Raw genomic sequence first — 14,198 nt, forward strand, 5'->3', positions numbered from 1 at the left:
GTGAGACAAGAGAGGAAAACCCATAATATTCTCTGAAAACTATAGTCTGATTTCAACCTAATGCCACAGGTTTTGTTCTTTCAAATGGGAGAGAAAAAGCAACGGCTTCAAAGAGAAAACTCAGCAGACTTCTCTTCATTACAGGGACTTCAAATCTGGCAGGTTTCAAATTGGGCTCATCAACTCAAACTTTTGCCACTTCCTGTGTTTCTTATCTCAATAAATGTCACCACCACCTACCCTTAGGCTGTCACCTGTCACTTAGGCTGACACACAGTGTCATCCCAGACTCCTCTCTGTATCATCTGCCTCATTCAATCACTTAATAAAACCTACCAGTTTTACTTCCCCAAATTTTCTTAAATCAACTCCATCCTCTTGCTTACCCCCAGCTCTTATCCTGCGATCACCAGGTCTATGCGGGTGACTTGTCTGTTTCCCATCTAGCCTACATCTTGCAATCACCTAATCTCAAGAAAATTAATATCTGACTTAGTTTCTGAGAAGAGATTGAGCTGCTTAGCATTTGCTTCCACTGCCCTTCCTGGCCTGCTTCCTCCCAATCTGATCTCTTCAGCCCTGTCTCCTGCTGGTTTGTAACCAAGGAATTCCAAGCTGTAGTTCTTGCTTATCCTATGTAGACACTTTCAAGCTGACCCACTGGTAGGAACAGCACTCCCTTCTTTGCTCTAGATAATACTCTCATTTTACAGATTCGGTTTGGTTAAACTATACTCCAGTGTAGCTGGTGTCCCTCACCTAGACAAGTACCCAGGGGAACCTGTATTTTGGCATTTGCCCATCATTTTGAAACTATTCCTCTGTGCTCACATCCCACCCATTACTCTGAACGCGCTGTCTGCAGCCACAGGGACACTCACCACAGTCCCTGAGCCCGTGGAACACGCGTAGGCTAACTTGTCCTCTTTTCCTCCCACTTACCTCTGCCTTTCCGTCCCGTCAGTCTGGTGACGCACAGTATAGGAAAACCAAGGTCATGGCGATAACTCAAGACCCTCCCACGTTACTTGCACAGGCTGAAAGGCATCTGCGCCCACAGGCAGTTCGGACTCACTGGGTCCGATGCGGAGCTCTGCCCCTCCCGCCACCCAGAGCCTGAGACTTACTGGGCACTGCCTGGCAGGCTCCCTGGCCCCGGTGCGCGGCGTCTGGGTCCGCGGAGATGCGGCGGGAGCAGGGCTGGACTAGGCTCTCTGAGCGGCGCGTGATGGGCTCCCTGCAGCGCTTCAGGTGACCTTCGGCACCATTGCTCTGGCCGGCCCACAGTCCCGCCTGCAGTTCCAGGCGCCAGGGATTTCGCGCCCAGCTCGCCTGCCGGATCGCCCTGAGCGCACAACCCGGGAGGCCTCCTGGACCTCCCTCTTCGTTCTGTTAGTCAGCCAGTCATCCACAGGCATTTATTTCGCTGGGCACTGGGGGCAATACGTGGAGCAAGGGCCCCTTTGGACTGGGACGCCCCCGTGGGTCCTCCTATCTACTTGAGCCTCTCCTCATCGACTCCCCTTTCAAACTTTCTCTCTTCCAGTTCTTTCTTCTGCCCACACCTTAGATAAGCCGGTCCTGGTGAGAGTCTATCCATTGCCCAAGAGAGAAAAGAATCAGCGTGTGGATGGTGACATAGTCCTCCAGTGATCAGGCCCTGCAGCCTTTCTGAACTTGGTGGATGGAGTGCTTCCCCCTGTCCCTGAGCTTTTCCTTACCCTTCCTCCCTTACTTTTCTTCCAGCTTTTCCCAGGATCCCCTCGCCCAGGTGCCATGCCTGTCCTGTCCTGTTCCTGGCTGCAGGCTTCTAGGACTCAGTCTATCCTCAGCTTTCTAGATGTACTGAGGTGGGCTCTGGGACAGCCCTGGTGGTGCAGGGGACCTCAGTGGACTCAGATAAAGCCCCAGCCTCCCTGCACATTAGGCTAACCTCAGAGACCTGCCTTGATGTGAGCCTCTGTGGCTTTTGCCTCTAACTTGCCTCTAGAGTGGCATTTTGGTCCTTACAGCTTGGTGAGTCCAGTGTTTTCCCCTTTTCATCATCATTTTTTCTCTTTCAGTCTGTGTTTCTCCTGGAAAAGAATCCTGTGCATCTTTTTCCTGCCAGTTATCTTATCAGGTTTTGCTCCTCGAGTGAAAGATAAAGAGGATCTTATATTTGCAAATGCACAGCTACAGCCAGCCCAGTACAGGTTTGCCTGAGTGGGGAGGGAGGGGAGCCTTTTCTCCTTTTTTGGAGAGAATTATATCAGAAGCATGCCCACAGCAACTTCTGCTACAAGAACTTCCTTCTCTGGCAAGGCTATGGCAGCCTCTCCTCTCTTTCTCTGTCTCTCAGCATGTTTAATTGGTCTCACCTGACCCCCCTCAAGCTGACGGACAGATCTGTGGGACTTCAGACTGAAAGCAGAGTTGGAAGTAAGCCGTACTTCACCCTCGGGGGTCACAAGTTCCTGATTTTCGGGGGCTCCATCCACTATTTCCAGGTGCCCAGGGAGTACTGGAGGGACCGCTTGCTGAAGCTGAAGGCCTGTGGCTTCAACACCCTTACCACGTGAGTGCTGGCCCCCTAGCTCTCTGTGACCTTTCTACCCCACAGGGACTCCTGATGTCTGCATCCAGGCTCCGAGCCTCTGGTTTTGGGATTGCCTGTCTGAGAATTTACCTTCTGAATAGTCATTTCTAGCATGTGCCCTTTAAGTGTCACATCTCACAGTCTGCTGTGGTCACAGCCTTGGATAAGGGTTAATGAGAGAAACAGAAGGAATAAGTGATTTCCACAGTAATCTCTCTAATAGGAGAGTCACTGGGTCCGTTAGAAGCACTCAGCTTAATGACAAATGCTTAAAGTATATTTACAGATAAATATGTGGTATTTTAAAAACAATTTTTATGTAATTAAAGTGATCTTGTAAAGGAATAATAGCATGAATAAAATGAACATGTAAGGAAATACCAGTATCACTCAAGTGAAGTTTAATGTCATTAATAATTAAAAGCATAGAGATTCAGAAAGACCTGTCTTCAGTCCCAGCTCTGCCTCAAACCATTGCCTCCCAGAGCCCTGATGTCCTCTTCATCCATAAGTAAACAAAATAAAAATTGCTTCAAGTTTGTCTTGATGATTAAATGAGATAAAGCGCTTACCTTACATATGTGAAAAATGCCTATCACATTGCCTGTACTCATTATGATGGCAAAAAGAAATACAAACCTAGTTTAGTCAATCAGAAGAATTTAAACATAAATGTAAAATGATTAAATGTACATTTAACATGATAAATTTAGCGTGATCTTTAAAATGATTAGGTGTATAGTGACAAAACGTAACATGCATTTAGGGTGGATTGATGGCTGGGCATTTGTAATCATTTTCACAAAATCATTTAATCCTCCAACTAGCTGTCCTGTGGACTGGATAGTGTCATTCTTACTGTGTGGGGGACAATAACAGAAGAATAGAGGGCTTAACTAGCTTGCTCAGGGTGAGTCTCCTCCCACAATCGCCTCAAGGTGTGACCATGCAGTTGTGAATGAGGATGTCACCAAAGTCATACCTAGGCATAGACTCCTGCCTGTGCACAGATGGCCAGTCACATAAAAACTAGCCCAAAATAAAAATCACATTTGAATTAGGAACAGTGGAGATCCTTTCATAACAGACCTATTTACAGAAAAGTCTTGAGACTCAAAAAATTGGGAGTCAAGAAAGGTGTGTTGAAGGGTGAGCCCAAAGAAACAATTCCGTGGAAGGCAGAACTGTGACAGGTGTATGGGAATGGTGTTTCTGAAGTCAGAGAAAAGGCGGGAACACCCACCCTTAGTGTAAGGATACCACCTTTGATAGAGGATGGAAATTCTGACTTAAATATATCTACACTATAAAGTAAGTCAACCAGTTTTAGTTATTCAGAGAACATGTATATAGTATTTACACTCAGTTGGGCATATTCTAAACCCTGGAAGATATTAACTCACTTCATCACTATAGCAGTACTATGTGGTTCATAGTATTATCACTATCTTTTGTAGGTGAGAAAACTCAGGCAGAGAGAGGTTAAGGCACTTTCTTGAAGACACAGGGTTAGTAATTGTGGAGCTATGCTTTGAGTTCAGCCCAGCACCTGGCTCCAGCTGCTAAGCAATTCAACTGTCTTTCATAAATGTGGACTTTACTTAGAGATTGAGGAGGACATTCACAGAGCTTTGCAACCCTGCTTGTAAACTCTTGTAAAGTCTAAGTCCCCTTTGCAGGGCATTTTATCATTTTACGATGCAGAATGTATTTTTCTGTTTTTTGTTTGTTTTTTTTTAATTTTTTTTAACGTTTTTTTTTTATTTATTTTTGAGACAGAGAGAGACAGAGCATGAACGGGGGAGGGGCAGAGAGAGAGGGAGACACAGAATCGGAAACAGGCTCTAGGCTCTGAGCCATCAGCCCAGAGCCCGACGCGGGGCTCGAACTCACGGACCGCGAGATCTTGACCTGGCTGAAGTCGGACGCTTAACCGACTGCGCCACCCAGGCGCCCCTATTTTTCTGTTTTTTGATGAGACGTTTGGTTTGTCACCAGCGATTAGAAGGGTCTGTTGTCTTCATGGTCAAGCTGTGGGGTTTTATTAGTTAACATCAGGAAAAAATAAAGGCAGTTCTGAAAGGCTTAAAATTAAATTATATGAAGGGAAAGAGCAGAAAAGTGTTAGCAAAATGCTATGGGCTATGTAATTTAATGTTTTACATCTGTAGCTATATTAATTACGTTAATTCCAAAATAGTTGAGTTCCCTTCCCTTTCTGGGTTAATTCTACATTGTTTGTTACAAACCATACTTACGATGCATTGATTTTTTTAAAAAGAAAGAACCACCAGATGTCCTCACACACCTACACCACTGACCAGATATATAGCAGGACCACAGTAATACAAAAACTGCACTGGAGATCACAGAAGCCCCTTTCCTCCTGAATGTCTCTCCACCGCCCTCTTGTGGCAAAGCTAAAGGTGGTACTCACTATAAAGAAAAATGCTTCAAGGGCTGGCTCCATTATCGCAAAGCTGATACTAAAGAGTGAATATGAAGCTGGGAGGCACTAAATTAATAATTGCCTTATCTAATATACAAATAATTTAATAATAAATAATCGAGTTTTATTTAGAGGCTTTTCTGCATCTATTGAAGAAATTATATGGTTTTTCTTCACTCATCTATTGAAATAGTAAATTATATGGACATCTTTTTCTATATTCAACCAATCCATGGCTCTGCAATAAGTTCTATTTGATTAGGAGACATGAACATGTGAATGTGCAAACACACATACACACACATAGATTGCTAGACTTGACATACTCATGTTTTATTTCAGATATGTGTGTTTATGATTATAACTGAAATGGATTTAAAATTGTATTTCTGTTAGTATCTTGCCCACTTTTGATATCAATCTTATAATAAACTCATCAAGTGACTATATATGTATATATTTCTCTTCTCTGAAACTATCTTGCAAAAGAATTATCTTTACCGTGAATGTTTCTTAAAATTCACCTATAAAACCTCTGTGATTACTGTCTTTTGTGGTTGTGAGGTGAAGTTTTGGGGGGTAGTATAACTTTGTTGAATGGTTATTGCTTTTTATCCTAGTGTATATACTATTTTTATTCTATATATCGTTTTTTTCTTTTTCTTTCTTCTTCTTGTGGATTGACTGGGACTTTTAAAAATTCTTTCTTTCTTGCACATCATATGGTGTATCAGCCTTTTTTTCCCCTTTAATCTTTTAATGTTTAATCTTTTCAAAGAACTAGCTTGTAACTTTATTAATATTCTCTGTATCTTTTTGTTTTCTATTTGATAGTTCCTGAATTATGTATAATTTCCTTTCTTCTACCTTGTTTGGTTTAGCATTTTTTCCCCTCTCCTCTTCTCTTCCTTCTCCACCTCCTCTTTTCCTCCTTCTCCTTCTCTTTCTTCTTCTTTTCTTCTTGTCTCCTGAGTTGAATAGTTGAGCTCACTTTCTTTCCAGGATTTTGCTTTTTCTAATATATTTATTCAGAGATATGAGTGTACCTCTAATTATTGCTTTGGTCACATATCCCATACATTTTGCTGTGTAATACTTTGAATGTCATTTGTTTTCAAACACTTCAGCTATTTGGGAATATGCTTTCTGGTTTATTTATTTATTTAAATTTTTATCATTTTCAAGCATAATTTTCTAGTGTAGCAATTGCCTTGGGATCACGGACATTTTTGAAATTTGTTGAGATTTATTTTGTATTTTACAACTGTTGCGTGTGTTTTTTAAGAATGTATGTACTCCACCTGTTGGCTACTGAGGTTTCTATGTATTTCTTAGATTGGGCTTTTCATTTGTGTTATTCAAATATATATCCTTACAACTTTTTGCTATTATCTTTATTTCTTAGGTAAGTATTTTAAATCTTCCCTCTATGACTATGGATTTGTCCCCTTCTCTGATTCAGTAAACTCCTCCCTTACTTGAAGCCATATTTATGGAGCACGTAAGGCCATGATTACTATATCTTCTTGATGGATCATTTCCATTTTATTATTTGATGCCTCTCAACATCTATTTGTGAGGGATTTTTTTGCCTTAAAATCCATCTTGCCTCCTATTTAAGATTTGCTAGAATAATTTTGCCTCATATATATCTTTTTCCATCTTTTTGTTTTCAACTTTATCCAGCAATATTTTTTGAAGTAAGTCACTTGTAAGCCTCATTTAGCAAAATGTTTTCATTCTGCTCTTTCAGTGTACAGCTATAAACTTTATCATGCATATTTAAGTTTTTAGCAAACCAACTCTTCATTCCTCCTTACAACAGAAGATCTTGGAATACAGTCAGTTCTGCCATAATGCAACATATGCATTCTTACAAATCTGCATTGTGTACAATTGTGTAACAAGAACTACAGGGCTAATGGCAAACATGAGGTTAGGGGCACAACACTCAAGAAATTTGTTGGTGATGCACACAAAAAAGATAGTCACTAATAAAAATAGCACCTAACAAAAATTTTACACATGTCCCGTTGGCCCTATAGACTCAGCCCTATAGGGGAGGGGCCTGGATGGGTCCTTCTTGCCAAATCTAAATGTGCTATTTTTCTTTATTCTATCTCCATTATCTTTATAGAAAATCCTCCTCTATTCTTATTTTGATTAATTCTTAGCAAAAATTTATTGGGCCTATATAGACATTTGTGGGGTTTGTAATTTTCTTTATTTTCTTACTGGCTAGTACAGAGAATGGGGTGGTGAGTGGGATAATTAATGTATATAAATCCAAGGAACCTAGAATCATAGGATTATTGGCAGCGTGGATCACAACTGGTTAATAAAGAAAAGAACTATTGACAATAGTCATTGTTCATGTAATACAGATGTAATTGCCATTGGAAACTTCAGCTTATTCCCAAATAGAACTATCCCAGGTGTTAGCATGGATTTGGGACTGATCTAGAAATTTAGAAGAAAGAAATCGAAAGATTATTATTGTACTTCCCCCTTCCCTATTACAGCTATGTTCCATGGAACCTCCATGAGCCGCAAAGAGGCAAATTTGACTTCTCTGGAAACCTGGACCTGGAGTAAGTGCTGTCACTGCTTCTGTGGCCGGGTCCAGGGTGGGGAGACAGAGAGGAGTCCCCTTGGGTTTGATTAGGCCATCTTGGTTCCGCATTGAGAACCAGAGAGAGGCTGGGACCTGGAACCTTGTTCTCAAGACCCAAATGCTCTCTAGCCATGAACTTGTTACTCTCAGGGGTCTGGGTTTACCTCGTCTGAGCTCAGACCTTTTCACTGCTGCTCGGAGGTGCCTAATCCCCAGTGTCTGCCTTGCTTTGCAGTGTGGTCCAGCCATCTGGTCTGGGACAAGGCTTGCCTCTCTAGGGTAGTAAGGCACTTGGGGTCAGGTTCACTGTTAGGACCCCACCTCCACCCCTCCCCATATCCTGTCTGATGCCCTTGGTCCTCTTGCCCCCAGTGGAGGTATGCAGAAGGTACTGGGCTGGGAGCAGGGGAGAACCCAGCTCGCAGGGCATCTGAAGGCAGGGAGAGGAGGAACCAGGCAGATCCACCACCTTGTGATGTGTGTCAGACTCATCCCCACCCCTCCCCCCTGATGTCTTGAGAGCTGCTGACACTGACCTCCCTAGGGCCTTTGTGCTGATGGCTGCGGAGATCGGGTTGTGGGTGATTCTGCGTCCAGGGCCCTACATCTGCAGTGAGATGGACCTCGGGGGCTTGCCCAGGTGAGCGGTGCTGAATCCAGTGTAGTAAAGTTGTTGGCTTTACTAAACATAAAACTTCAGTCTAATAACAAATGAGCACATCCGCTGTGTCTTGCACTGTTATGTGCTTTATACACATTGTCTCAGACAATGGTTGCAGTAATAGGGTGAGGTATAGGTGCTCTTGTAATCCTCATTTTACAGATGACACATCTTCCTAGTGCTCTAGGCATGTGACCAAGAGTGTGCAGGGGAAGAGGAAGCATTGGGATGATCATAGTCTTCTTGCCCCACTGGAGAGAGCTATGCCCAACTCTGTCCAGTAGTGGGAAGAATGGGAACAGAAGCTTTAGACAGTGATGGGTGGGCTTGTTCTGATGATGTCTGATTGTTCTTTTATTTTGTCAGTGGAAGACCAAGTTCTCTTGTACTAAGTGCCTTCAGATTCCCTCCCCTCCCTCTCATTTTTCTTTGCCTTTTTCTCTCATCTGTGATGCATGCTTTTAATCCAAACAACTAAGGTTCAGGGTGAGAATTTAAGAATACTCTTCTGTTATCTCCACAAGCTGACAGGACTGCCCATTTAGTTCATGGCTTTGCCCCCAGGTGAGTACTTTTACTCCCCTTTGTCATGTAAAGGCATTGCTTTTCTCCAAGGTGAGCTAGTTTTCGCTTTCCAGCTCTGGAGCAGAAAATGCCTGACCCTTGCAAGAAGAGGGAGCTTTCGAGAAGCAGCAATTCATGGTGCAGTTAGCTGGAAGCCATGCCCAGCACCTTACAAGTTGACCTGGGGACAAGCTTACTTACTTGTAAGCTCCTCCTCTGTGCTGGAAATCTTAGGTCTTGGAGGAAATGTAACCATTTGCCTAAAGTACATACACTGTGTGCAAGAAAAATGTTTTAAATAAACTGAACAAGAATGGAGGAGGGTATTAAGATGTGGGTGTACAAATGTTGATGGTAAGTTGTAAAGTGTCATGTCGATGGAGGTGGTATCTTTTCTTCTAAATCTGTGGGATGGTCCAAAAAGCTGACATGGACACATCCCTTCAGGACCCCTGAGTTCTCCAGGATCATGGACATGATCAGAGGATGTAAAACTGCCCAAGAGAGATCTGGAAAGGGGCAGACTGTCATGCCTGGCCCAGCCCCCGCACCTCTGCATTCCCAACTCAGAACTGAGCTTGTCCTCTTTCACCCCCAGCTGGTTGCTGCAAGACCCTAAGATGATATTAAGAACAACCTACAAGGGCTTTGTTGAAGCAGTTAATAAGTATTTTGACCATCTCATTTCCAGAGTTGTTCCTCTCCAGGTAAAGCAAATTTCTCTTTCCTTCTTTCTTATCTTTGCTCTAGGAAAATAATTTTTATGGCTTGTTCACAGAATAGGCCATGCCTAGTCTCTGTGAGAATTTAAACTGATATTCTTGCAATTTTCAATTCTAGACCTTTGTCTTAAGTGCAGCCTTTACCTCAAGGTTTCTAGAAAGACACACATCTTACAAGGGACTGATGAAGGGTGTTCATTTGTGGTTGTCATTGTTCTGAATGTACTCAATATTCATTAAACTCACTGATATTCATACTGCTTATTTTTACCTTTAAATTATCTTTATTGTTTTAAATAGTTAATACAAGCCCTTGGTGATAAAGCTCAACAGAGTACAAAAGAGTTTATGGTGAAATAAGTCTCCCCTCTTACCCTGAACCAAAGCCATTCATTGTCTTTTCAGGAGACAATTTTGCTAGATTTTTGTGTCTTTCCAGAGGATTTCTACACATATAGAAACAAATTATTTATACACACACTTACACATGTGTATGTATGCATACTTTTTAATAAAAAATATGCAATTTCCACTGAAAATTTTTTTGTAACTTAAAAATATATTTTTGGAACCCATTCTTTTTAAGGACTGCATAGCATTCCACAAATGGATATATCATAATTCATTTAACTAGTACCTTGTCATGGACATTTGATTTTTTAAATTTATGCTATAATGCATAACTTGGTTCACATATCACTTTGTACCTGTGTGGATATATTTTCTCTTGCTCACATTCCAGTTTGTTTAAGTTTCATAAATGTAAAGAGTACAGACACCATGCATTTTCCTTTCTTCATGGAGTCTCCTCATCTTATGCAAGGTACCCACAGCCCAAAGACCAGTCTATAAAAACAAAGAACAAATATTATACTCTGAAGTTTATAAGGCAGCAATTATTTGGTCATTATGTTTTTTTTTTTTTTAAATACAGCTTTCTTACAAACAAGAGGAGACACATGGTTATTATTTAAATAAAAATATATCTTATTTTAAGAGTATATCTCTTGATATAACTTGAGTGGGGATAAAAACCAGTTATTATGTTTTTATAAATACCAATAAAGAGCTTATTAGAGTCTTCTTTTTGGGGGAAATGTGATACGGACCTAGCCCTTTATAACTACTTCTCAATTGTGAATTGTGAGTTACTATTGGAATAATTATTGAGAAAAGAAACAGGAGATTAGGAATAGAAATAAAGGGAAAGACAGATTAAGAATAATGTCTCTGTAGTATAGCTTTAGGAGAGATGAGCAATGCTGCAGGGAAGAAGGCATCATCTTTAGAATTAAACTCTGGGTCTGTTATGCAGAGTAAAGAAAGGCTGAAAGCCATATGTTTCTGGCATTTAGATGGGGCCTGATGTAGGAGCAAAAATCTCTGAGCCTTAAAATTAGAAAGACTTTGAATGTTTGGCTAGAAGTTCAAGCACAAGTACAAATGCCATGTAGCATTAGTGCAGATGCAGCAAGCAAAGCAAATATATAAATATCCCACTGAAATCATGAGGTGAGAAATCTTAGGAAATTTTTAAGAAGCAAGGAATTATAAGTGCAAATGAAATTTAAAAGGCTATTATTACTAAATTGTTAGTATTTTAATGTTTTCTATTTGGTTACCTTCATTGTTTTAATTACTATATTTAAATAATTTTTAGAGTGTATTTACTCTTTTATTTGGGACTTTCATTCTTCTCAACTGGTTTGTTTTGTAAGGTCAGCTGTGAATTCTCCTGTGACGGGGATTTTAGAAATCTCACACTTCATGTTGGGGAGAAGATATGGTTCAATAATACAAACAACTGTTCTCACTTCATCAATGAGGAATACTTAGGTTCACTCAACAAGTAATTATTGAGCACTTGCTATGTGCCAGCTGCTGTGTAGGAGCTTAGCTTCCAATGGAGAGAAGGACAGACATTGTCCCTGTCCCATGGAGGCAATGACCACTTACAAATTGAGGAATAGTTGCTTCAGTGGGAGAAGTGCAGGACACCCCTCATAGGGGTAAGCAGCCAAGGAGAAAGTAAGGTTCAGGGCATGCTTTCCAGAAAAAGTAACTTAAACAGTGACCTGAAGGGTGGGCAGACATTAGCAATGGTCAGGAGTCTCCATCACAGGTGAAGACCAGAGGACAAGAGATAGAATGAAGAGTCTGAAGAGCTGGAGGAAGTGCAGTTGGTGTGGAGCATAGAATCTGAGGTGGGAAGAGGCAAAAGGTGAAGCTGTAGAGGAAAACCCACTACACATACTCATTCTCTTCTGTTCCAACTCAGGGGCTAGGGTCCCATTGTACAAAAGGGAATATCACTGTAAAATTGGCATTTACTCCATAGGCAATAAGGAGCTATGTGGTGGGTGAAGTGGTCAGGCTGTCAAGAGCTCACTCTGCCTTCAGTATCAAGAGAGACTTCTGCACTTGCGTGTGGAAGAACATTGAAAGATTAAGTTAAACATTGCAAACTTATAATTTCAGTAGCACTAGGTCACTCTTGATGACAGGTGGCAAGATGATGTTGGAACACTTACCATTGTGGTTTGAGGAGTGGAGTCAAAGTGAGAAAGCAGAGAAAGTGAGTGTAGACAACTGGTAATTCTTTCAAGAAACAGGGTTCTTCAAAATGAGAAAGCAAGAGAACTGTGGGTGGGGGAACAGGATTGGGGTCCATGTTTACTCTCCCTCTCTCTAGTGTGATGGTTCAGAATAAATTTCCATGATGATGGAGGGCAGTTGGTTTGGAAGGAAAGGTTGAAAGTAGAGAAGGTAGAGGGAACAGGGCAGAGAGCCAAGTTCCCAAGCAGGTGGTAGGAGGCAGTGGGACTCCACACATGAGTGGTGGCATTATCCTAAGACAGGAGGAGGGAGGGATGCCCCTTTCATATGCTGGGGAAAGGGGATAGGGTAGGCATGGAAGCAGGGGAGTTTGTAGGTTTGGGATTCATATTTAAGCAGATAATTAGTATGAGAAAAAGAGGGAAAACTGTAGGAGTTGCTTATATCCAAAGACTAGGGAAGGTGGAACTCTGGCAACAGCTGAGGCAACTGGAGGTGACTGACTCTGGGCCCAGGAGGAGAGGGAGTACCGAGGGAACTTGAGGTAACTACTTGGACCAAAGCTTACTGCACCAGGTATGTGATCTTAGCAGGAAACCCAGAGACTCCAGGCTTTTTCCACCAGTAGCTTCACACTTTTCCTTGATCTGCTTGTCTCTCAGTATCGCAAGAGAGGCCCCATCATTGCAGTGCAGGTGGAGAATGAATATGGTTCATTTGCCGAGGATAAAGATTACATGCCTTATATTCAGAAGGTAAGAAACATTTGATTTGTCCCCATATTTACATGCTTTCTTCCTCACTCTGACACTTTTACAAGCATGCATTTCTGAGGCCCTGTTGCATGGGTGATCCTGTGGTAGGTGCTGTGGGTGATGAGAATATGTGAGATCAAGTTCAGTGTCTCTGTGAATCTTCAGTATTGCCTCAGCTGTCAGGGTTTCCTCAAATAACTTCATTAGGAGATAAAAATTGATGTGGAAAGTTGATTCTTTCCTGTTGCTATCTCTATGACCCACAGTTCTCCTTAAATCTGGGTGCTGGTGAATTTACATCCATAGTAAATAAATAATGCTTCATGAACTTAATAACATGGCTCTCATCTTGTGGCTTTCTGACCTGTAGTGCTAACACTCTTTCCTCAGAAATGCATGCTTGCCCTTGCTTCTCCATGGGGGGAATGTCTCAGGCCAGGGAATAACTGCAGTCCTGCCTGGTTGCCTTTCTGATGGTTCGGGCCCCTTCCTGTCCCTAACTTCCCACAGTGAAGAAGCTGATGAGTTTTATATAAACTGGACCTCCTCTCCAGGTTGGTGAGCAGAATTTGGGGTCACTTGTTGGCTGTGTCCACACAGAACCCCCTGGGTGGGATGGTCTGGAAAGCAGTGGGGAGGAGTTGCCAGCTGGGAAAGAAAGAACAAGAAGGTGACCAGAGAGGAAGGAAGGCAGGGTTGGGCTTCCCATACATCCTGGCTCTGGCCCTGCAGCTGTAGCCTCTGGTGCTGGACAAGTTCTGTGAGGGATTCCCCTCCCTAATTTTTCTCAGGGACATCACATCAGATCTCCCCAAATTAATCTCATTCAGCTAGCATTGCTTTTTCTTGATTTTCAGAATTTGCCACTTGACTTTTCTCCCAGGGCCAGGCATGAAGTTAACAAAGAAAACACAGAGTCCTTTTGCCCTCTGGCCACGTGTCTGCTCCTCTGCCTTTAGTAGATATAATTTGCAAATTAGATTCCCCCTTCTTTGAAGCCATGGCAGGCTTCCTTGCTTCCTTTTAGTGTCTGGGTAGGACCCAAACTTTACAAAATTTATCTGCGATCCCCACAGCCTTGGACTCTCCCCTTCAAGAGAAAGCCTTCTCTTTTTCTCTTGGATTTAGAGTTTCCCTCAAGTGTTTCCTCATAAAACTCAGCCTTTTGCTTTTCCCCTTGAGGCAGTGGCCATGGCTGTCAGAACCCATACTTAGCGCTCTTGTGGTTCCCGGGATCAACACAGGCTGAGACAGAGACCAAACAACATTCCCCTAATTTACTGAATTGCAGATGGTCAG

At 42.2% G+C, this 14,198-nt stretch overlaps 1 protein-coding gene across 1 annotated transcript in view; it reads left to right on the forward strand.

The window, feature by feature from the left end:
* The first annotated feature begins 1,183 nt into the window (after positions 1 to 1,183).
* The window catches only part of LOC115525462 (beta-galactosidase-1-like protein 3), a 66,925-nt gene continuing 53,910 nt past the window's right edge, over positions 1,184 to 14,198 (forward strand). The window contains exons 1-7 of the mRNA XM_030332664.1: positions 1,184 to 1,251; positions 2,064 to 2,195; positions 2,342 to 2,557; positions 7,550 to 7,618; positions 8,186 to 8,281; positions 9,465 to 9,573; positions 12,807 to 12,899. Of these exons, the coding sequence (XP_030188524.1) occupies positions 1,184 to 1,251; positions 2,064 to 2,195; positions 2,342 to 2,557; positions 7,550 to 7,618; positions 8,186 to 8,281; positions 9,465 to 9,573; positions 12,807 to 12,899 (783 nt within the window). The remainder of the gene's footprint in view (positions 1,252 to 2,063; positions 2,196 to 2,341; positions 2,558 to 7,549; positions 7,619 to 8,185; positions 8,282 to 9,464; positions 9,574 to 12,806; positions 12,900 to 14,198) is intronic.

This window comes from Lynx canadensis, chromosome D1, assembly GCF_007474595.2.
Source record: "Lynx canadensis isolate LIC74 chromosome D1, mLynCan4.pri.v2, whole genome shotgun sequence".
Taxonomy (NCBI): domain Eukaryota; kingdom Metazoa; phylum Chordata; class Mammalia; order Carnivora; family Felidae; genus Lynx; species Lynx canadensis.